Source organism: Oculina patagonica, chromosome 13 (assembly GCF_052425735.1).
Source record: "Oculina patagonica isolate OP01 chromosome 13, crgOcupat, whole genome shotgun sequence".
In the NCBI taxonomy this organism is placed as follows: Eukaryota; Metazoa; Cnidaria; class Anthozoa; order Scleractinia; family Oculinidae; genus Oculina; species Oculina patagonica.
In genome coordinates, this window is record NC_135770.1 from 4,763,324 (window position 1) to 4,788,868 (window position 25,545).

General features: G+C 37.5%; 1 protein-coding gene across 4 annotated transcripts; it reads right to left on the reverse strand.

Moving 5' to 3' along the window:
- Nucleotides 1–1,392: 1,392 nt before the first annotated feature.
- On the reverse strand, nucleotides 1,393–25,313 carry LOC144635390 (trace amine-associated receptor 1-like). 4 transcript variants are annotated; one of them, XM_078494500.1, is made up of 3 exons: nucleotides 25,262–25,313; nucleotides 24,999–25,091; nucleotides 1,393–2,823 (listed from the first exon to the last, which is right to left on the reverse strand). In XM_078494500.1, the coding sequence occupies exon 3, from the start codon at nucleotides 2,764–2,766 to the stop codon at nucleotides 1,648–1,650; it is 1,119 nt and encodes a 372-aa protein (XP_078350626.1). In that variant the 5' UTR covers nucleotides 2,767–2,823; nucleotides 24,999–25,091; nucleotides 25,262–25,313; the 3' UTR covers nucleotides 1,393–1,647. The 4 variants fall into 4 exon arrangements, with proteins under 4 accessions (XP_078350626.1, XP_078350624.1, XP_078350627.1 ...); XM_078494498.1 differs by lacking the exons at nucleotides 24,999–25,091; nucleotides 25,262–25,313 and adding exons at nucleotides 20,585–20,623; nucleotides 21,506–21,519 and having other exon boundaries at nucleotides 1,393–2,834; XM_078494501.1 differs by lacking the exons at nucleotides 24,999–25,091; nucleotides 25,262–25,313 and adding an exon at nucleotides 17,198–17,243 and having other exon boundaries at nucleotides 1,393–2,834.
- Nucleotides 25,314–25,545: the final 232 nt, after the last annotated feature.

Consider the following 25,545-nt stretch of genomic DNA (forward strand, 5'->3'; position numbering starts at 1 on the left):
CTAAAAAGTCGCAATGCCTTGAAAGTGATTCAAGATGTCAATGGTTCATGTTCTTAGAGCAAAACAGTAGAACACTGTTAAACAACCAGACTCGACGTGGCATAAAGTTTTCTACAGTTCAGTTGTCAATTTTTTTTGCCTATGTATTCATTGTTCATTTTCTTATTGCGCCCCTGGGAGCTTTTCAAGTTGTTTATTTAAGGCAACCACGACGCCGGCGCCGTAGATAGAACGTCGATTTAAAAAATCAATTTACATTCTACTTAAATGCCTTTATCTATTTAGAGATTCTATCGGTTTCGGAACTATCCTCGGCTCAATATGCAGTGGCGGCGTTCAGTTCCAAATAGAAATATTGACAATGCGCCGTCGTGGAACCCACTGTCCATAAAACGCAAAGTATGGTCATTTTTCCTTGACGCGCATACAGAACCATGGACTGCGGTTTAAAGGAGCAATGTCACGGGGAATTTGCAGATTTTTGGGATCAATTTAGGTTTCTGGGAAACTGCTCACCTACCCCTCCCCAAACCTAACATTTTGCTTAAAGCGATAAGGAAGGGTTAATGTTAGGTTTGGGGAGGGGTAGGTGAGCAGTTTCCCAGAAACCTAAATTGATCCGATTTTTGGTGTAATCTATTCTGAAATTAGTGGTAGGCAACTTAACCCACAAAAAACAATGTCTTTGAAAATCCAAAGGAAGATTTAACCTTTATTTGTGATTAGAAATCAACCTACGGCTATGAATATAGATTTTTTGGCTGACGCGCGGAACAACTTTAAAACGTTAGCCTAACTTTTATAAGGTGCAATCCATTTCCATCCGAGCCATCCGCAGCCAAAGATGCTCGTTAACAGTTTCATTGCTCTAATATCAAAATTTTTAATAAAAAATGGACTATTATTTTTGGGTTTCCTGCGACACAAATATAAATTTTGGCTGTTTAAAAATCTGGTAAAATCCGTGACACAGTCCCTTTAAAGCGTTTGTGTCGGTTCGTTCTTGTTGCCATCGTTACTGTGGTTTCCGTTAGGGCTTTCCATAAGTTGCTCGAGATTTCTCAAAAAGTTGCCCGAAATTTCTCAAAAAGTTGCTCAAAAGTTGCTCCAAAACTCCAAAAAAGTTGCTTCTGATATTAAAAGTTGCTCGAAAGTTGCTCCAAAAAATCCAAAACGCTGCTTCTAATCAAGATAATTTCTTTAAATATATGCTAATTTCCATTTGAGGGTTACATTTCTAAACAAAAAAAAGATTTCTAAGCAGTTTTATGCAATGTTACAGCAAAAGAAGGACCTAAATAAAATATCAAAGGGAGAATTTGTAAAGTGATGACGTCATGTTTGCCGAGGATTTTTTTGGAATGTTTTAATGCAGAATGAGCCGAGGGTCTTCAGACGTTTCTAGAAAATCTTCGCCAAACTTCGTAAATCTTCGGAAACGGTCGTTTGGCCTTTAAACAACATTCGGATAATCTTCGGATATCTTCGGTCTGGAAATTGTTCAAAATGCAACAAGTTGCTCGAGTGGAAAAAAAGTTGCTCGAAGGGAAAAAAGTTGCTCGAAACATGAAAAGTTGCCAAAAAGTTGCCGAGCAACTTGTGGAAAGCCCTAGTTTCCGTTGACTTAAACTCCTATTCAGCTTAGAGCTAAACAGTTGAATGCATGAACACCATTGTCTCGCTTTTCTTTGCACAGTTACAGTTTCTGTCAATTTCTTCTTTGTTTACATTATGTTCTCTGTTGCTTCCACCCTTCAGGGAGGAAGATCTCTTTAAACTGGTCTGCAACGACCTTCTTGTGCTTGATTTGAAAGACGAGCTTCTAGATAAAGGCTCTCGGCTTACTTTGCAAAGCAGACGACGCGCAATATAGCGGAAGGTTGCAATCATCTCGCTGTTCCGGAAAGCGTACACGACTGGGTTGAGCGCGCTGTTGCTATAGTGACAGAACTTGACAAGCTGAAGCACGCGATCCGTCCCTCGGGTTGGAGGGAGGTATTGTGGGTAATACGTCCCGATCATGGTCACGACGAATAGCGGGAGCCAGGCGACGACAAAAAGCCCTGTGATGAAAGCCAGCGTGACAGACAGTTTAAGATCCTTTTTAAAAGCTTGTCTCACAGCTCGATGCTTGGAAATTTTCCGTCTTCCCGGCTGGGAGCGAGCGAAACGGTAGATGGATAAATAAGCGAAGAAAATGATAATAAAAGGAACGAAGAAGCATGTGGTCGCCACGAGAAGCGTATAAACCTCTTGCCAACGGTGAAACTGCACGGGTTGTAAACTTGCCACCACCGCGGCGTACAGCCAGGGTATCGCGATCATGACGTAATACACTTTCATGGAGAGCGTTCTGTGACGTAACGGTCGGACGATTGCGTGACACCGTTCCATGCTGAGCGCTGTAAGTTGAAGAATGGAGGCTCCGCCGATGAAGATATCAAACGTAATGTAGAACTGATACGAAGTCGGGCTGATGGGGGATTGCTTGTGATATGATGTGAAAATGTTCAACCAGCAGGGAATAGATACAAAGCCTACAAGAATATCGCTTACTGCTAGGCCCATTATCAGCGTGTTGGTTGCTGTCCGCAGGCGTTTGTTGATGGAAAATGCCGATAGAACGAGTCCATTTCCAGTTATTATGGCCAACAACAGTAGCACATAGAGCGCGACCACTATCCCTAGCTCGATATTTGTCATTTGACTCAGATAGGTGGACGAATTCCTAGTCAGTTGTGTCTCCGTGTTGTTTTCCAGACTCATTTTGGGCGAATTATGGACTTTCCTGGCTGATGTTTGATCAATTCACGATGCTTTTGTCTGACACAATCCTGCAACAGAAAAACAACAATTATTATATATAACGTAAAAATTAATGTGAAATAAAAATGCCAGTTGGAGACACAACTACACGATTGGGAGAACAATCGCAATTACATCAATGCAGTTCGCACTAAAAACTCGGTTTTAAAATCCGTGAAGCTGTTCAAAAACACTTTTGCACAGCTGCGGTAAATTCCGTGTACGTTGCTTTTCCCATGAGTCGAACAATGCCGTATAACTGAAGGAAAAGTCATATCTATACACAAACAAACGTAGTAATTTGTTTAAAAACATCAATTAATCATTGTTACGTGACCAAGCTTGACCAATGTTGCACGCAAAACACGACAAATGAAAAACTATGAAGGGTGCGCGTACACACGTTGCCAAAATACAACTGAATGTAATGAAATGTGTAAAAAAGTGTACAAAACTCCCATATTGTTTTGATGTTGTCATAGATTAACAAAAAAAGAATGAAAAAAAATCTAAAAAAAATTGCGGTGTACGATCTTCCTTAAGGGAAACTATCCGACGTGGATAATTCATAAGAAAATAAAGTAATGAATAATAAGATAACAAAATAGAGTTTTGCAAACCCTTTTGAACGATAAAATTGTTATTTTATTTACGTATAAAGGACAGTTTTAATTTAAGAGACACTGCTAGATATTAATCTGCAGATTTTGCTGTGTATAACTGTTGTGTTTTAATTTTAGCTATAAAACCACCCCAACAAATTTGAAGACAATTTATTTATCAGGTAACAGGCAAAGTTGACGTGCACACTATGTATTATTTAAATTTTAACTTAACTAAAGCCAAAATGTGGTAGTTAAATTTATCTTGATAGTTTTTGCTTTTGACACGTTTTCTTGTTACTTATCTTCAGGTACGAGTAAACTCTAGCAAACTTGTACGGTATAGCTTCTTTTATAAAAGGACCCCCGAAAATAACTTTCTAACTTTACTGGTAATAATAATAAGTTCTAGAGTTTTTAAATTATTTAAAAATATTAATCATATATCATAACTAACAAACCACGTAAGATAAAAAAGCCAGAAAATGTAAAAAGTCGAAGCTCACTTTCACGAATTTGACTCCAGCTGATTTTAGCATTTTTTCATACTCTTTTACGGCACGGTACAATAAATAACATATTTACTGTAAATAAGCTAAGATTCTAAGCCCGCTGACCAATGCAAAACAAGTTTTTTTAAAGTTGTTTGGAATAATGAACTTATCTTATTTTACATAAAGTCGACCTGATTAAAGGACATATAAATAAAGGTAAGATTTAAACAGCGAAAGACATGCTAGCCACATATTTAAGAAAAAGTTTTCAGTCCAGCAGAAGTCAGTTTTGACACAGATATCAAAATCAGATCACCACTGCTTTCTGAAAAAGATGGGCAGTGGCTGAAATAATTGACCCTTAACACTCGGTGGGAAACCCAGTCTTTCTCTTTTGTGAGTGTAGAACCTGGGAACGAATTGCGTGTCGGTGACGTCAATAAATTTTGCGCCAAAATCGAGTGAGCGGGAATGGCTGGGCACTAGTTTACTGGCTTACTTGGCAGGCTAACGAATTTGCCTGTAGGCAGTTTGAAATGTGGCATTCTTTCTCATAACTGTCAAGATAGCTAAGGATATGTAGCATAGGCGACGGAGCAGGGGGGGGGGGGCAGACGGCTGTAACCCCCCAAACGAAAATTTGGGGGGCACAGCCCCCCCACGTTTTGGTGCCGAAAATATCGCGAGTGAGTTCGAACATCTTCAGAACTTCCTTGGAAGTCTTCGGAAAACTTCGTTTATCTTCGGAAAAGTTCGAAAATGATCGGAAACGTTCGTTTGGCCTTCGAATAACAATTGGAGAATCTTTGGAAATCTTCGGTCTAGAAAATGCTTAAAAAACAAAAGTTGCTTCAAATATGAAAACCTGCCGAGTATTTTTGGGACAGTCTTAGCGCCCCTACGTTCCAAAACGCTCCGCCGCCTCTGTGTACGTTAGGAAGGCTTACAAACTACTCACAGCTAAACGCAGAATATAAAAGAGAAAGGTTTCTATACTTAACATATAGCCTAGCTCAGTTTGCCTTATTTCAAACAGCTTTATTCCATTGGCAACAGTGCAGAACACCTTTCATCATATTTTGGTAATGAACAAAAAATAAATTTTAATTTCTTAAAAGAAAGTCGTAGAGCAAACTGATTAAATCCTGGGATAATTTAATATGCGTTTTGTGTACGTGACCCGTCACATTTTGCGCTCCATAAAATTATAACATGCGATTATTAAAAACTTGAATAAACACAATCCAAATGACTTAATAATAATAATAATAATAATAATAATAATAATAATAATAATAATAATAATAATAATAAAAATAAAAGCTTTTATTTATACACGATAAATGTTTTGCAGCATAGCTGATGTGGTCGTGTTTACAAATTACTATTGAAGCTAACTAAACCCTTAAATAACAAATTAATCACTACAAACTAAGCATTCCAAACAAACAAAAATACACAACCTCTAAATCCCTAATACTTTCAAAGCACCCTTGAAACTTGCCAACGATTCTTTAAGGCGGGCCTCGTTATTCAAAGAATTCCATAATGTGGCCCCTTCATAAGTAATCGACTTTTTGAGAAAGTCAGTCTTTGGTCTTGGTACTGACGCAATTTTTCCTTCTAAGATTGTAATTAGTCTTCTGCTCCGTCCACAAGTGTTGTAATTGGACTGGAGCACCTCCAGATACACATTTGAAGACAAAACAAAGTACCCTGCGGATGTACATTTGCCTCAATGGTATCCACTTGCTTGACGCAGTACGTCTTCTGGGGTGAACCAGTCTAAGCCGTTCTTGCGGCACGCACAGGATTTTTTCTAAGTCACTAAAAAGTGTTGAGCCACACGACCCCCAGACTATCATACCGTACATTACAGACGGTAAAATTACTTTAAAATAAAAGTCTACTCTCGCAGGAGGCAAAAAATACAATGATCTTAAAAGGTTCAGTTTCTGGTGAAACGTTTACACAGTTCTTTGACATGAATGTTCCATTTGAGTGCACTGTCTATTTGGACACCTAGACACCTTGCTGAAGTGACTTGCCTGATTTATTTTCCCCAAGCTTAATGCTTTGTAAAGGGCCAGTAAATGATCCTCGGTATAGCAGCATATATTCTGTTTTTCCCGGGTGTGGCGTCAGCAATTGACAACACCAGCGATATAATTTCCGTAAGATGTAATTTAGCACGGTGGCTACCATGTCCGGACTTGTGGCCGCGACGTAGATGGTTGTGTCATCAGCATACATGTGAAGCTCTCCTTCACTACCATCGGTTATATTTGGCAGATCGTTGCAGAACAATGCAAAAAGTAGAGGACCAAGGACAGATCCTTGTGGTACGCCAAATTTCACTGTCTGTAGGCTGGATCGACTGCCGTTATTACCGTGACCTGGTGTCTTTCTGAAAGGTAGTCCTTGATCCAAGACCAAAGGTCTCCTGAAATGCCAAGCCCTTGGAGTTTTTGTAGCAGCAGCGAGTGGGATATAGAATCAAAGGCTTTGCGGAAGTCCACAAACACTATTCCCACCATCAGGTTACTGTCCAGCGCCGTTCTCCAGTCTTCAGTCATCTTCACCAGCAGTAGTTCTGTCGAGTAGCCCTTTCTATATGCCCACTGGTTCCTGCTTCTTAAGTGTGATTTGTTATATGCGTGGTGATGATGGAGCCTATACATGACTCCATCAGCTTCCCAGGAACGGACAAAAGGGATATCGGACGATAGTTATGCTTGTCTGTCTCGTCACCACTTTTATACAATGACGACACATTAGCTAATTTCCAAGTAGCAGGGACAGAATTGGATGCAGTACTTGCAGTGAAGACAGACATCAGTGACGGTATGATGACATTACCAGCATACTTTAGAAGTTTGGAGGAAACGTGGTCCGGGCCACTTGCTTTGTCTGGTTTCAACTTAAAAAGCGCCTTCTTGAGAATATTTTGTTAGATCAATTGTCATTACCGTGGGTGCGACACGGGATAGGTTTGCTAAGGGGTGCCGTCGCTCTGCTTGAGGAAGGCCGCTGGCTAGTTTCTCTCCTATTGTAGCGAAATGTTCGTTCAAAATGTTCGCAATAGCCAGATCTGATGTTTCGGTTTCTCCGCCAGGTCCTGTCATCGCCATAATTGGTAAGGATGTTTTATAGCAAGCAGATTCCTTTATCAGCCTCCAGTAGGACTGCAATCTTTTACCTCAGCAAATAGCTCTGTGTAATATTTGCACTTTGCCTTTCTGACGTCTAACGTTACTTTGTTTCGCAGCTCGCGGTATATTTTCCAGAGTTCCTCATTGTTTGTTCTTCTGGCCATCAGTAGGATTTTAAACCTCTGGTTCATTGTATGGCGTATCTGCGGTGTTATCCACGGGAGAGACTGACTTCTGATCTTCACTTCCCTGTAAGGTGCGTGTCTGTTGCAGATGTCGTTAAAGATGTTTGACCACGCCCAGTAACAGTCATCAGGATCATCAAACGCAGAACACACAGACCAGAGGGCGTCCTCTAAATCCCTGATGAATTCACACCGATGAAGTTCTTAAAGGTGCGGCCTTTGACTATTTTCGGAGGTGGTCTTCGGACTTTGTTTGAACACAAGCATACACTAACATGTGATCCGAGATACCAAGCTCCAGATACGTTGTTCTGATAAGCCCTGCTCTGCTTGCGATGACTAGGTCTATAGTGTAGAGGTGTCACGTGTCACTCTTGTTGGCTCGTTATTAACCACGGTATAGCCAGAAAAGTGATTCTGTACTTACTACCGGTGGTTGACAACACAATGTCACCATTTCGTTGCGCGTAATCGCAATTGAAATCACCCACAATGACAACGTTCTTGTATTTCATCCATACCTTCTCCAGAATCTCGTGAAACCGTTCATAAAATGCTCCATCCGATGGAGGTCTATAGATTGTTCCAACTACAAAAGCGTTAGAGTCGATTAACAGCTTCAGCCACATCCCCTCGACTTCTTGTGTTTCCAAGACTCTCAGCCGGGATGAACATATGTACCTGGCCACATATACCACGCAACCCCCACCAGCTGTGCCAACGCCTCGGTCCCTTCTTTTATCTTATAGTCTTTGACTTCTAACTGACGGTCCGATATCGTGTCATCCAAATGGGTCTCGGTTATTGACAACACATCAAAGCGACACAAATACAATAGAAGTTTAACCTCTTCCAGTTTGTTTCTCAGGCTGCGGATGTTAATATAGCATGTTTAGGTTTTTGATCGCGGATTAATAGCTTTTGCAAACTGTTCCAGGTAATCCTTACTGACTCTCACACCATCCTTACTTGGTCCAGGATTTGTGCTGATGTCGCCACTAAGTAGTAAGATTCGGCGTGCTGCGGTAGAGTTAGCATAATACGCCACAGGTTTTGTGGATAACTTGGTGTGTTGACGTAAACCTTTCCGCCATCCGCATTTAGAATAGTTAGTTTGTACTACAGCCGCATTATCTATCAATCGCGGGACTCTTCTCTCACTTCCTGTCGCTGCCCACAGAATAAGTAGTACTACCAATGTGCTCCGGCATTCATATATTCTTTTTGCAAGGTGTATCATCACAATCACCACCGACCGTTGTTTTATGACAGTTTTTACTGTTTTATCGCACCCATGCGCACGTAGTTTGTATCACAAAAAGCGTTTTCACCTGGTGCGCGTGCTGGTGCGAGTAATAGAGCTGATAGAAAGTTCTTCAAAGCGCGCTCTAAGTTCGTTATTTTTTGCGCGCGCAGCGCCCGTTCCTCCAACGCGTTGACAGTAGCGTCAGTCGTTAGCCTTCGCGTATAAAGCCGTTACAACTCGCGTAGATCAGATGTGATTACGCGATCAACAGAAAACTGTTCCGTTATATCCAGTTTTCCGATAAGTGCCCAGAAAAAGCCTCTCAAGTCGTCAAGAAACGTCGCTGAAAGCTCGTTAGTTCAGCCCACTGTGTCAAGTGTCACGTTACAATAGCTGCTTAATAGATGGGCCAGCTTAATCAGGTCTCAGTAAGGCACAAAAAGAGAAATTTCCAGAGCCAAAACATGCGTGGCTGCACGCAATGAATGACGCAAGAATGCTCTGTCAGTGCTGACGGAAGGCAACACTTCAATCGCCGGTCTTCACGTCAAAGCTGTTGAGACGTCTAACTTAGGGTGAGTCAATTTCGAAAATCAAGCAAGTCTGCCTGAGTTACCCTTGAAAGAAAAAGGTGTCCATTTTCTGTTGCATATCGCTTGTCACAAGAGAGCTGTTTCGATAAAGTGTTAGGACTGTAATTTCCGAGAGAAAAACAAAAAAGTAAATTATAATATCCTATATTGCAAATTGGAGTTTCTCTTCAAAACTGTTAATAAAGGTTTTAGGTATTTCATTGTTTAAATTATATTTCTTTATTTACGCATTTACCTCTGGCTTTTTTCTGAATTGGCCACCCTCCTAAATATAGTTGTCTTGTTTTCAGAAAAAAGTGAACACATGAAAAAAAGGAACAAATTTTGCACTATGCACAAGCGTGGAAAAAAAAACATGATTTTTTAGGCCCTGTTAACACTGACCCGGGTAGATTTGAAAACGGAAAAATTTGAAAACGCCGGGTAAAATGTTTTCCGTCCACATTAACCCGGGTAAATTTGAAAACGAACCCCTGAGAGTTTTTTAAAAGCTCCGTTTTCGGTGACCAAAAACACCGTTTTAGTGAGGACGGTTGGCCTATCCGGGTAAAAAAAATGCGTTTTTAAATTTACCCTGGTAAGTGTGGACGGGAACTTATACAAAACATTTATAGTGGTGCTAAATGAATACTGTTTATGGCGATTTTTACAGTAAGGCAAGAAAAGACTCAAGTACGCGGTACGCAAAGCTTTAAAGTTTTCTTTTTATCAAAAAGTGCCAGTTTAAGCCACGCGGTTATTTCGGTCCCAGTCGTAAATTTACTAGCGCATCGTTACCGAGATTGTTGCTATTTTGCGGGACAGGTCAAACTTACCTTTTGATGCTAGAGCAAGAGCATGAAGCGTTAACGTTTGAGAAGCAAGAGCTGCAGGGAGCAATTAAACAAAATAGCTGTCTACAGCGTATATAAATGTGTTTTTCGCGCTTTCTTGGTCGTAAACAGAACTTGATGTGCTTCTGACAATTAATCATAGCCTCTTCAACAGAAAGCTTTTATGTCATTCCTAAAGTGTACATTTGCGACAACTTTGATTTATTGATGAAACGCATTCAGACCAAAAGTAAACGATGAGTAATCTAATGCTTAAAAATACCAAGACTTTGAAGTTCAAAGTTTTCCGATTGGGAAGTGATTAGGTTAAATGCATGCGTGGGTTTTCTAGGAACTGAAAGCTGTCGTCCGTTTATTGTGCAATTGTACTGTCTCACAAATCAGCCGCAAAGAACGAAATGACGCATTTAAATATAGATGTTTCGATCAAGCACAATGGTAGAAAAGAGAGATATTTCACAATCAAAGCTCTTTTGTGTAACTGCATTTGCAACTGAGAATCTTTTCCAAATCGCGCGTAAACCACGACACGAAAAAAAAATGCAAGTAGTCCAAGTAGACTGATCGATATCACACAGATAAGTCAAGAAGAATAAGTCCATTACGGAGAAATGGTATTTGTCAGATAAATCTTTGAGAGCGTTTAGCATAGTCACTTATTTTATTTGATGACTGAATTAAAAGATGTTTGTTTCTAAAATAATCTTGGTTTGTTGAGAGCTCGCGCCAATGCAAGGCAAGGAAAAGCAAGACAAGGAAAACGTGATCCAAAAGGCGCACTTGTCATGAACCTTTTCCACAGACGCTTCATCCCCAAACTAAACATAAAAGGAATTATTGTGGTTCTTTTTTTATTAAGTCTGAAGATGAAACCCTATTGTGCAACCATTCAAATAAATACCATTGACAAGTACTTTCCTTTCATACGGTGCGTTTGTTTGTCAATATTTTAAAAATGAAATTTTAGAGGTTTTTCAATATTGATCCTCAACTTTGGGATTTTGAAAAAAAAAAAACAGCTTTCATGAAAGAAACGCTGTAAGGTGCAAGGGATAAGTGAGTTTATTTGAAATGACAAATTTCTGGTTATAGGTAGATTACAAAGAAAAATACAAATCAAACTAGTTTAAACAATTTTGACTTGAAATTCATTTTAAACTTCATTACATACCCCATTGTCTCGAATTGTCCTTCGGATGCATTCGGAAAACCTTCGCCAGTTGTTCGAAGTCGCGATCGCGAGCGACGCAAGTGACGTTTTTCGGTTTATCGTCGGAAGTCGACACGAAGATCTGGTTTAATTTCAGGTTGCAAACTAAATAAACGAAGAAGCCTTGGCATTGACGAAACCGCAAGATTTTCATTTTATGTTTTATAAAGCTTTTGCCCTGCAATCTGCTGTGCTGGGTTATTATTTTTTTTTAATGAAATACTTGGCCCACGACTGAAATCTTGAAGTACGCGCGTACAGTTGTTTTTCACCATAAAATTAGAAAACGAAGTTTTACTATGTCAGTATAAAAAAAAACTGTGGTAAACGATTTCCTGTATAATATGACGGTTTATTTTGTTCGCCTAGAAAAGCTGGCAAAATAAAAACCATTCGCCTTATGGAAGTAATTTGAAAGCTCAGTAGAGTGCAAACATTTAACTTCCGATTGAAGCCAAAAAAATCTATATTTTTTTACTGAGTCTACTGAAATAATTTCTTATCAGTGCATGTTTTATGAAATTTAATGGTGGTACTGCATCAATAAGCAAACATCTACTTACAGAATATTGAAACTGTTGTGTAAATCTAGAATGTTCTACCTCGCTATCAAAACAGCTAAGTTTATTTATATTTCCTGCAGTCCCATCCAAATTGGCCATTTACTTTATTAACCTTGTCACTTAGTCCGCTACCTAAAAGCATGACTCAATTATAAATTACAAAACCGTTATAAACTCTTATTTTATACGGTTGTTGACAGCAAAAAGAAATCTCGTAAAATAATTTTATGTTAATACAACTTTTAAGGAATTCTCGGCGTCGAACTTTAAAAAAAAAACACGTTAGACCCACATTTTGAATTATGCTTCACATTGAAATTCCATCCTCTTGATCATTAGTCATTTTTCCTCGCTTGCTTTAAAATAGTTCCTGACATTTGCCAAGTATTATTCTATAAAATAAAACCGTTATTTTTTGGTTTCCTGTGATCTATGCTAGGTGTGTTCTTGAGGTCTTTCAGAATCACTGATTCAGTAATATGCCGTTTATGCTACCTAGTAAGTTACAGAAGCAACTTTCGAATTATTCCGCGCTTTTAAACTCTCGGTAGACAAATTTGGTATAGAACCGCTCTTATTTCCCTCCTAGCCACGTGCTTTCTTAATATCTAGACGCCATGTGCATGTATATATGGCATATAGTAGTAAATCGAAGAAGCAAAACATGGATGAAAGCTTTTGAGCGGCACTTTAATTCACGTAATGCTATTTGCTTGTTTTTTTTTTTTTAATGTTTTACAAAATAAAACAAGATTTTATTTTGGACTATATTACGTTTTTGAGTTAGGGCACAAAAAATTTCTCTCACAGCTTCAATTCAGGTTCGTGCTGAGAGTTATCAGTCGCCGCTGATTTATTGCATGTTGCGTTTGCGACTTTGCGTTGTTGTTGACTTGTTTCAAACGCGATCTGGAATGTCCGGCTGCTTGTACGTAATTTTTGATAAATTTTTTACTCAACCAGTCGACATTTGAAATAAAATATAACGCGTATTACACAGGGAAACGATCAGCTCTATTTCAAATCCAGTTAAATCTATCCTTTGCATTCAAGGATTTTCTATACTTCCAGTGGCGAACGGCGAAGCAGCGAACATTGAAAATGGCGATTCAAGGAAGGAAGGAATTTTAAAAGATGCCGAGATTTGTAGTTAAGGCTCGGATGTATGGAACTCATTTGAATTATTTGTTATGTTTGGTCAGAAACGTTTTCGTTCTAGATATATAGATTGCGTGTAGGTTCTAGAGTTGCGTTACTTAGGGCGCGATCAAAATTGACTGTTGCCCCATGATTTAAAACCTTACCTTGTAGTATTAACGGATTCTTGATACACTTCTATTGAGGTGGTCGCGTTTAGAACATTTACGCAAATCAGCAGCTCGCAGAATATCTTCGATTTAGCTGCTCCCTCGATTGCCCTTGCCTTTTTTAACTTAGAAAAACAAGCTATTAAGCGCAATTTAATGTACCGCAATCAATCATTCCCCCGTTTTAAAATGTCATGCATAGAAAATACACACCTGAACTTTGATCTGTTATCAATTGTGCTAATTGGAAAACCGGGGCGGATGCAAAACCCACTGAAAAGATATTGCAAGATACTGACGTAAATTAATGATGGTAGCATTCGTCTTGTGTGGGTAAAACGATAACGCGTGACTGTATTTGGCTCAAAAGCCAGACTAAACAACTGCAGAAATTGTCTTATTTTGTGGAATAGCAAGTCTGAAAGAGGACAGCTTTTTACAAAACTGCTCCATTGTGGAAAAAGGAAACTGCGAAACCGGCTAAATAAAGCAATCCATTTCCATCCACGGCATCGTTAATCATTCCTGCTTTTAAATGGGTTCTCCTTCATTTGTTGAGTGCTATTTCACAACAACAAATAAATTATTGACGGGTTTCCTACAAAGATATTTGTTTCTAGCTTCTTGAATCGTCCAACCCGTACTTTCTGAAAGTTTATTTCTGCTCGCCGACGTAATATTTCATACTGCGTCTTCGTCATCGCACTGTTGAGTAAATTGAGAAGCTGTCTTGCCTTAATCACAACCTAGCTATAGAATGTTTCAGAACTTTATCTCAATCGTGAATTGTAGTAAAGTGTAAGGTTTAGTTCATGACAAACTTAACTTAAAAGCCTCTATTGGTTTGTTTTAAAACAAATTCTCAACTGGACACGATTTGATCACATTTAGAGAATTCAGGATAATGAAATCTAGCAGGAAAACTCATCTAATTGACAGAGCCTTAATGAATCGTTTTTTGAAAACCATTTTTGTTTTATTTCTATAACTTTTTCAGCTAAAGTTGTCGTCTTGAAAGGGTAAAGCTATCAGAGCTATTTTTAATTACCATGATATACATTAAGATTTTTTTTGGCGATTTGCAAAATTACCTAAAAAATGAAAAAAAAAACCCCCTCAAATTATAGTTAGAAAGGTTAAATATCACCAAGGCGAGAATCAACCAAAATGAAACAGGATAGTTGCATGCTATTGGAGATGATTGTGGCCGATTATAAAACGACAAGCTTTAAAAAGTGAGGTTATTACAATTTTGGGGGTGTAAAACAGTGGCTAAAAAAATACAATTAAAGACTGGCCCTCACCCCACACATCATTTGATTGACGTTTGCAAACGTATAACTAGTGCAGTGCGCGCGCTTTTTTTACCCCGTGTTTTAACGAGACTCTCGTTAAAAAACAGGGTGAAAAAAGTGCGTTATTACGTTAGACCCAGTCTTGTTTTATTTTAAACCTCTGTTTTATAACTTAACCTGAATTAACCTCCCGGAGAGGTCAGTAATTAAAGCCGGCAAAAAACACAAGATGAAAGCAACGACAACAACAAAAAGACAAACCAGGTTTGGTAACGGTTAGCTGCCGACTTGGTTTAGCACAGAAACAGATAAAAAGCTAATTGTCTATTTTGAGCCTGCGATTCGAATGGGATTTCTCACCAAAGGTGTTCAAATTGTCACTCCGGATATAATTTTACTTTGTGAAGTTTTTTCATTTTGAGCAAATTCTTTCCACAATTGACGTGTTAAAAGCGATCAAACAACCTTAACTTATATACTTCTAATGAAGTTTTTATTTTTTTTATTTTGAATTTTTATTTCGTGGCGTAACCGCAAACTAGCTTTTTAGCTAAGCGTGCTGACCACGTTAAAATAAAATTAAAAACGTAACTGAACGCTTTCTAGTCCAGCTACATCCTTTAAACTCGGCGAATAAAAACTTTTGCCAAGCATCTTAACTTTACAATCCATAAGTTGTCCAGAATTCAATTTTTGTAGAAGATTTTTGCCGTCGGATTCCCATACAAACACTGTAATTTTTACCCGCTTTGCCTACTCGTCAAGATGGCGTCGAAAACCGTGATAAGGCCTATCCAGTTACTTGTTTCCTGAAGTATCTTCATGTAAAATTTTTTGAAATTCTAATAAGTGGCTCTTGAAAAATATGCGCATTTCCGAGAAAGCTACTGAAGCATTCATTACTGTTTTTTTTAAATTTCTCGTTTAATATCTTGTAACGATAACTTCGGACTCTCCAGTTTTTGCATTTCAGTTTTTCTGCCTTTTTTCTCCACAAAAAGCTGTTTTTTTTAAGCAAGAATTTGCCTACGGTACTGCCTAGGGTATTGTTGCGTATTAGCTGCAAGCATACAAAAATACTTTAAACTAAACAAAGTACTTTACCGGAACCAAACCAGATTTGTACCTTCAATTTAAGTAAAGCTATAAAGACCTTTTTGATTTCAATATGCCAAGGCGTGACACTGCTATTTCGTGAAAAGGCAGATTTCAATATTTTTTAAACCGTGTAAGTCTTTTCAATACGTTTTTTTTTTCCAAAATCGGTTCTGTGTATTTTTTTTGTGAATGAGGTCAGGTTGATAAATTAATGTTGCAAGAATACTTTCTTTTCAAAATTTCGTTGTGGCAACTGGCATGAAAATAAATAGTCGATGTGATTTAGAAATACACCGATGAAATAGGTATAACTAACCTTTTTGACTGTGCGTTCAGCAAGACCACTGTTTTTTCAAGCTGTTTTAGTCTTGAAATAGGCATTTCGCAATAAAGGAAACTACTTTAATGTTAAAAAGCCAGATAAATAACGACCGAAGAAGTAATAATTACGAATGAAACGTTATTTCTTGCGATTAACTAAACTATGGGAAACGTTTGGTATCTTGGAGTGTATACACCTCTTCGTTATAAATTTAATTTTGTTTCTTTGTACTACACCGCGTGCCCTTTTCAAAAGGTATTAAAATCCACAGCTAAAGGCGTGCTATTTTTTTTAATTTCCTTGAGTAATTTATAAAATATGACAAATCTAGATCTTAAGGTCACTATTGTAAGCGCCATTAATTTTAGGGATTTTAGCGAGTTGGGCGAAAATCGCTAAATTCACTGAGTACTCGCTAAAATTTTTCTCGGTCAAATTTGACACTCGCTAAATGAAATCCCTCCCCCTCCAACCCCAAAGGAAAACAAAATTAAATAATAGTCGACACGGTTTTTTTTTAAAAAAAAAATAAATGCTGGTAACTTTGTTCTTTCTGTTTCTGGCGATGCAAGTGTTCGTTTAACTTCAAGAAAGTTGTTCTTTGACTGAACTTTTATTTCCATCTTTTAGCTATATGCTCATCATAACCTGGTTTACATGATATCCTAGTATTTTTTTTTAATTTTCGGAAAATCGCTAAATTAAATAGTCGCTTATATTGCTCGGAAAAAATCGCTAAAATTAGTAGCCGCTAACAATACTAACATTAAGGTACCAACTACCGTGCAATAAATCCCCGTGTTTGACCCTGGCTCTGCTACTAACCTTGCACAGAGATTTACATTTAAAAAAAGCCATGGGGAATGAAACGCCGAACGCTTGTCTAGAACATTCTCCGGTAGAACATAATTTGTGCTACTATGATATTGGGCCTGCCTTAATAAATAAAAGATGTAAAAACTAGCCGTTTAAAACTAGTGGGCACATTATAAATCGTATCGTTAGAATGATATCTGTTTTTCATTTTATGCTCCTCAAAATATCCCAATCTCGCTTTAGTCAAATTCATATTCATTTTTTATTACTTTTGTATTATGTTCTTTTCAAAGACAGAAAAATTAGCATTTTATTATTCACTTTTTTGTTTTTTACATTCATTACAGACTTTTCCATGAAGTAGGTGAAATAATATTTTAAAAAGTACACAAGACACATCTTTCTCTTTCTCCGAAGTGTAGCAACGTAGTTTGTCTATATATTTTACCCCCAAAAGCATCAGCTGTTTTTTTAAAGAGAGTTTGACATGACCGTTTAACAAAACGGTGGATTGATGAAGAATAAATTAAAAAATGAACACAGCATATATGCGGCCAGGAAATAGATATGTGCTTAGCACATTATTAAAAAATCAAATCTAAAGACTATTAAACTAACGAATAAGGGTTATAAAAGGTACAGAATATCATACACCATTCTAATTTTTGTTTCCTACCTTTTTCACGGATTTTTTAATCTTGCTGCCAACAGTTGCTTCTGAGTTCGTTTTGTCCTGGAGAGCCGTGCAGTAACACTAAAATATCGGGTCGATCGTGCACAGCATGAATATTTATCCTTTTCAGCGAGTGATAATTACATCCGGGACCTTATCACCGGATTCAAATTCAAGTTATATAAAGGCGCTGTTATTACTGAGGTAAAAAAAGCCGGCGAACGTTGCGTGGAATGGAATTGATATTGAAAGCGGCATTTATCAGAACTGAACGGTCCGGACATTAAAATGCCCGACTTTAATCCTGTTAAACTTCCGATGCCGTTTATACAAAGCACTTCTTGTAACTTTCGTGCCACAGATTAAAAAATGGGTTTGCTGTCACGATAAATTCCGTGCCAATTTTTTTTTATCATTGATCAGTTGATAATTGTGATATTTGTGAGTTAAGACATTATACGTAGCATATCGCTATCAAAATTTGAATTGGACGCTTTGAGAAAATTTACTCCGTCCCCTTAAATGATGAACACTAATGCTGTAGTGAAAAACTGCATGTCATTCCAAAAAAACAAACAAAAACAATTGTCTATTCACGGAGTGCATGATGCTATAAAGCCATACGCAGCTTTCTGGTTTCAGATAAAAAATAAACGTGAAAAAAAATTAAATTTACGCAGCTTTGCGCTTATTTACCGGTAAAAATATATTAAAAAAAAAAATATTTATTATATATAAAAAATGGATTAGTGTTCAGCTAATCCAGATACCTCCTCTCTCCGTCTCTCACGATTTTGATACAAGGGATACATTCAATTTCTTATTTTTTTTATTAGCGGGGGTGGGGGGGGGGGGGGGGGGGGGGGGGGGGGGAGGGCAGCTGGAAGACAAAGAAATACATTTTATACGAGGCTTTTGTCGGATCCAAGCCGGAACCAAAAACATGTACAATTTAAAAAGTATAATGTTGTGTAGTGTAACATAGTGTAGTTTTGTAGTTTTTTTTTTTCTGAGTTTTTCTTTAGTAGAATTTATTTTGTTTATAGTGGTAGTTTTTTCTTCTCCCTTTTTATTGCTCTAATTTATTACATTTTCATGTGTGCATGTATGTAGTTCAAGTATTTTTTGTAAACTTAAGTTATATTTAATAAAAAAAAATTAAATGTGCAATTTTAATGTCTGGGTTTTGAAATAGTTTGTTTTCAAAATTAAACAACCTCAAGAAAACAACTATGGACGTGAAAACTTCATCAATTCATGTAAGGGTACGAACGATTTTAAACATCGAAAATCACTGAAAGGGATTTGCTTGCTATCTCACTTACCTAAGAGTTGTCAGGCCAAATTTCACTGAAAATTGTTATGACATACCGAATAATTTTTTTCAAAAGTGGCTCAATTGTTTTGCTGCCAAAGATTTGTTTATTTCTCTACTCCCTCGTTAAACCAGCTACTTGAGTGACATAGACTATTGCGTGAAATCCTGGCTTTAAATGGGGAAATTAAGTATGAGAAATGAAAACGCTTTCAAGGAAGAAAAATGATAATTTTTTCGAGTTCTTTGTTCGCTAACTCTCGGACTTTTACCAGTCCTGACTGTCCTTGTCCTATTTTTGGTTAATTTCGGATACATTATTACTTTTTTGATGTTTTTACCCTAGTAAAGTATTATTTGATTTTTTCTTCGATTCCAGGGATTGAGCTAAAAAGACGGTTTGTTTTAAAGCCAAAATACAGTACAGTGTTTTTCTTAAATATCTACTGGTCTGTGATCTTTTGTGAGCGGTTCCATTAACTGTTTCAAAAACCGTAACTGTGCTATAATCCAAAAATTTGTAACGCGAACGTTTTTAAATTTTTCAGGTTTGATTATAAGCTGGCGGTCTAAAATGAAAAAGGGTTGAACAGAAATTTGCATAGGTTAACTATATAAGGCAACGTAGTTTGAAGAGAATTTAGTGCCTTTGGCCATTAAGTTGTTATTAACGAAATTTTCTCTTAAATGAGTTTTGAAAAAACTTGCCTGTATTGCGAGTTAATAATAATAATATGCTTTTTTGGGAAATTTAATAAAAGGATTCAAAATTTCATTGCCCTTTTTACGATCTACGGCATCATAATGGGATAAGCTATCGATTTAAGCTTCCTTCTTATTTGTCTCGTTTTACAATTTTGTTTGAAGAATTTTTTTTAAATGACTATGCAAACGGAAAATTCAAGAAAACAGTGCCCTCGTGCAAGTCAGTATTTCACAAAAATACGGTACGATTTAATACAATACGGACCTTGAATAGTTTACATTGGACACAAAACCTAACAAACCGTAATTCTAAAAACGTGAACAGTAAACTACTGCTTGTGAGAAAAGTAAAAAGCAACTTTAACTTCGTGAAACTGTGAACAAAAAAAACATATTTCTATGTGCACACATTTTGAAAGGAAGGTCGCTATAAATATCTGTTGTTTTTGTTTGTTCTGCGCGCACTATATAATTAAAATCTTAGGCTTAACAGGGATCAGATGACGATTTTTTCTTGTTTATGACATGCTTTGACAGTTTTTACCAATGCTACGTGACTGCCTGAAGCACTATCTACAGGGCTAATGTATTTTTAGGTAAAACGAAACTGCTTGATGCCAACTCTTTCCGAATAACAGCTATTTCCCGGACGGACTTTTTTGAGCTAATGAACCGGGAACATCAGTAACAAATCCGGCTCCACACATCATCCCTGCAGGAGGGCATTAAATCCTGGTTTTAGTAATTTATACTTCGCATCTAGGATATTGATTTCCTGACCGAACACGACATCGACTGATTCAACAACATTACAGCGCGTGCCATTTTTTGCGAATTTTCATTGAAGCGTTGCCTATTCTAAAATTGGAAAGCACTCTTAGTAACCCGAAAAATGCCATGCAACATAGCCGTATGCTGCTTAGCACTGATTGTGCGAATGTGTTGTGTACGGGTAAATGTGATTGTATGTGGGTACTTGTGTTTCTATTCGTCAGTTTTGTTATGAAAAACCATGTCAAGTAACGCATCAGTTTTTACTTTTCCTAGGTACTAACTTTCCCCCTTTAAAAAGAAACAAACAAACAAATAAAAACAAAAACAAAAACAAAAAAAATGACTAAGTAAAGGCTCGGTTTGCCTCAAAGTCTGTGGATAATTTAGACAACCAGTTTTTACTTTCTTATTACTTTGTAGCTTTTTTGCAAGGGTAAAAATACAGTATAAGATTCAATTTTTCTGTTGTTTCTTATTGTAGTGTCTGCATCCGGAGACAGATTTCCAATGTCAAGCGCACGTTACAAATGACAACAAGCCATCGCGCTGTTTTATAATTCAAACTGAATACATAAGTCCTATTAGAATCAACTTACCTTACTGATATAATTCAGATCACGTAGCTTTAGTATAAACTGTTCAAAATAAAAAAAATCTCTTATGCCCTCCTGTAGAGCCTAAGATTCAAAAATAGAATATAGAGCATGCAAGACAAAACAACAGTTTTCATTTGGCCACCTTGTTTTTCAAGTGTGCATTAAGTAAAATGCCTTATTTCTTCATGAAAAAAAATATACAACTTCTTCATCTATAAGCAATGGTTTTCTGCTGAAAGTATTGCAACGGTTCAGTAAAATTTTAGTTTAACAACATAAATATTTTTTATGGCTTTGAATGCCGTTTGTGATCTACGTCATTGCACCCTGGCGGTTCGTTCACATTTCACTTTGCAACGTGCTGGTATTACGGAGCGATCGTATATGACTCAAAATATTTTTTGCTTTGGAGAAGCACAAGAGTTCAGAAAACGACAAAATTTGTATGCAACGGCTTTATTAAAACATGCAGCTAGCCTGTCTAAATAGCGACTCATTTCTTATAAAAACGACCGTGCATATGGACACAGACGTTCAACGTATACTGTCGAACCAGTAAAATATACATGTTTGATTTCGAATGAAATATAATGAAATCAAATGAAACAGCGCTTTCGAACTCAGTTCGATTAAATTTCTAATAAGCCTTGCACATGTACTGGGCTCCTAAACAAGCTCAAAAATGTTCATTTTACTTGTTGGAGCCGAGGTTTGTACACTGGAATAGCTAGCTAGTTTCAAATGAAAACTCTCTGTCGAATCAACATGTCCAAAAATGAGGTACATCACTTTCTGTGAGCAAAATATATAGACATATAACAAACAAGGCATATTTTATATATAAACTAATATTAAACGTAGTTCTTCCTTTTCACTACGTTTGAATGTTAGATACAAAAGGAATAAAACCAAAACTCTTACCTGTGAGCTCGAAACAAGGTGTTGGCTGACAACAGAAGAAACAGACGCGGAAATTTATCAGTGTTACTTCCGCCTACACCTGGCTAGACTTTGTTATTTTTCCTGTCATGGAAACAAAACACGAGAAATTAAAACAGATAAACGATGCAGGAATTATAGACTATCCGAACCGTTTTCACGCAATCAGTAGACAATTCAGCATTCGAGAAGAAATGTTTTGCAAGCACTTTCAATTGCTTAGGATTCGCGGCGATGAGACAATGAAATGTACGGTAGACGGTCAATTTTAGTTATCCTATTTAATCCGTCGGTGGATTGTATCAAAATCGCTGATGTAATTTCTTTGTAATGAAGCTTTTACCGTAACAGCAGTCAAACCAATTATAAAATCAGAAAAAAATCAGACTAGGCGTATTTGTTAGAAAGTTTTCTTTGTAAATACCGCCGCGATAGAAGTTTAAGAATCACTCAAATTAATGTCGTCTGCATTCAAATTCATTATCAGAGCGGCTAACTGATTATGCGAGGAAAATTATCGCGATGCTGGGACGAACGCGGATGCCATAAAAACAGGTTCATAATAAGCACATGTAGCTATTGCTATCATGTTAATATATCCACATACCAAATGAAAAAAATAGTAACGTTTGGAATTAAAACGTTTGCAAAAAGCAGCTCCTCAAGGTGTAGCAGTTCAATATGATAATTCTTTTTTTCTTAGTAATTGCCCTGGGAGGATTTTTGAAAACATGGTTTACGGAAATTTGTATCTGTTTGCACCAAGTGCCAGACCAAAACAACAAAAAAGCAACAAAAAGGGAATGGGGAAAGATAAGAGAGTGGAGGAGAAATACTGGTCTGACATCCTTTTTAAAATTTAAAAATTAACGAGAGGCATAACCACGTTTTGGCAAATCCAGCTATATTTAAAATAAGATGATACATGGAGACATTATCTCAGTAACAATTAATTCACGGTGTCAACTTTTGCCATCTTCATGTCACGTCCCTTCGCATCACATCACAACTGTTGAACTTCCCATATCCCATGAACGGAGGGCGCTATGCCATATTTTTTTTATTTCCTAAATTACATTGAAGAATAGACTCTCTATTCTCTATTAGTGAAAAGATTGTGAATGAACAATAATAGTATACCTCTATGGCTTTCCGACGCACATTACCGTCATTTTACATAAACGCCCCCCTGCCACCTCCCACCCTGCACTGAAAGTGACTTCACTTAACCTGCTATCAGGCGTTATTTTTCTCGCGGCGGAAGGGTCAAAGTCTGATCGCAGGTTGGGCATCACTATGCAGTAGTCACGACATCACGGCTGGTCGACATCTTGCTACGACTCGTTCTTTATATTTGAGTATTTTTAACAATTATTCCATGAGCTTGCGTTAGATATGAGATGGTAGATAGCCAACTCAGAGCTACGCGCCTCGTTGGCTATATATCTCTAATATATACCTAACAAGTGCGAGTGGAATAATTGTTTTATTAAAAACGCCCACAGAATTGAAATATTTGAGCTCCCCGGTTGTTCTCGCTGACTCGTACACCTTTTAGATTTGTGGTCCATGGTATATGAGCTCATATACCATGGCCTGTGAAGCAATAAAAACTCAGGAATTGCAATATAACCGTTGCTAGTGTTAAATAAATTATCATAACTGTCTAGATTATTGCGTTTGTTTTGTAGCTGCCATTATTATTATCAAGTCTGACTAGTCCCTTGGTGCTATCAGGGACTCTACTCTGATCTAACTCTACCCTCGTCCCCGCCCGCCAGCGGCGGCGAGACGGGGGCCGGGGGGGGGGGCGGCGACCCGGCGCGCGACCCCCGGACGACGGAGGGCGCGGCGGGCCCGAGCCCGCGGCGCGCGGCGAGGGGGAGGGGAGAGAAGACTCTACTCTGATCGGTGACGTAACTGAATAGTTCCAGGCTTGGCGCAGTAAACAGTACATTAACAGAGAACGTCTAGGTTAATCAATTTCATTTTGATGCCTTACTGCGAAAGTAGATTATTCTGAAATTTCATTGTTATTGAAAAAACTTTTGCCCAATTTTGGAAATAAATTGATCCAAAGTAGCGGACTATGATAGCGACTTTTATATATCACTGTAAAAGTAATGATCTCAAAACGGAAACGCGAGGGGATATTTTCATTGAAGTTGGTCATCCGAAAGCTGACATTAAAAAAGTTTTCAAGTATACCGTCTTCTAATGACTCGTGGCATTCGCTTAGATTTCAATAAAATCTCAGCCGTAATAAAAAGATCAGCTAAATGCATTTTTCAATTTTCAATTTTAGTTTTTATATCAAATCTAAAATATACAGTTTTGCATTTAGATTAAGAAAATTTATATTTATTAGACCAGAGATTAACTGAATTACAACAACAAATTACAATAATAAAGATCCCTAAATATTCATTCTATGAATGGGAAATATTGCTAAATTTTTTTAATGGCATTTTCTTTCTGAATATCTGAATATCGCCATGGAGACAGTTTCCTTATTTGCCTAGCTCCTCGCACGTTCTCGCGCGCAATAGCACCTGTTATTTCGGGACAAAGGCTTTCTCGCGCTTTTATTCGTGAAGAGGTGTCAAAAACCGGTTTAAGTGAGGATAAAAGTTTAAGAAAATCTTTGTCAACAAACCAGCATTCTCTAGATAGGTTTTTGTTTACATTTACCAAAAATAAAACAATAGCGTTTTAGTAACGACTCCTGGCGCAAAATTTGCGAATATTTCGCAGTGGGTTTTACGTTTTTTTTATTACTGGAGATCTATAAACGCTTTAGTTTGAAACTTGTTTACAGAGAGCATTTACAACAAACACAAGCAACACGAGGCATGTTGTTAATCACAGGAATATTAACCAAATTCTCTGTCACTGGCATTACTGTGCCTATTGCTGTGAAACTGTCATGTAGTTTTCGGCGGTAGCACTAAACAATGCTATGCTTTTCTGTACGTTGAAGAGCAAGACCTAAAAGATATATATCAAAGCGGTACACTTCTAGTGTATTCTTTGCTCCCGTAAGGGAAGGTCTTGTAAAGGCTAGCAGGATCGCAATTTGCCACAGTGTTGCATAATTCGACTAAAACAGGCTCCAAGATAATTTTTTCCATGAAAGTGTCGCGAAAAAATTGAGAAAATTGCCTAGCTAGTGAAACAGATCTCCAAGTACAAGAAACCTCCGACCTGTGCTTAACACTTACACGCTCTGCGGCCGCTATTTAATTTAAGGTGTTGCCCACAATCCTCACAAAGAAGTAGCATGACACTCAATTAATGAATCGAATATTTACATTTATCAGCTAGCTGGTCATAGCTCAGTCAGACGTTTCTGGTCTAAAGCAGTGCAGTTACTGACACTGTTTACATTTTTGCTCATCGAGTTAACAAAAAAAATGAACGAAAAAGATAAACAACATTTACTAGGAATATTTTCATAGTCAGCTGTACATACCACTTGAATCGCTTACCAGAGAGTTTCACAACGTAGTGGTTGCTTGCATACGAGGATGTTTTTGGAGGATGTTTTATCCTTTCAGTGTTTTTTCATCTGTTGGGCATAATGAAAAATGTCTAATGTCTAATTTGACAAAGATACTAGTTCAACTCAATATTTCAACCGCAAAAACAATAGGAACCTAACCAATTATTCTTCCAGTTATAAAACATTAATTCACTTCATGTTATGGTTTTTGAAAAGAAGCAAAATTTATGGCAAACCTTTTTCCCCATCATAAATTTCGCTCTGAAAAATTGTTACTTTCGATGACGGCTGCAACGACAGATTGGAAGATTAAAAGTTTTTTTCGGCAAAAGTTATAAAGAAAGGTAAAATTTCGCCTAAATAAATTATAACAGATAATCTACCAGAAGATTATTTATATTGATAACACTTTAAAAAGTCGCTTCGTATAATAGTTAATGGATTTCACCGTGCCGCAATCGACTAATAGCTTTTGTGAAGTTAAATAATATTCGAAAATATTCGCTGACGTTAGTTCATG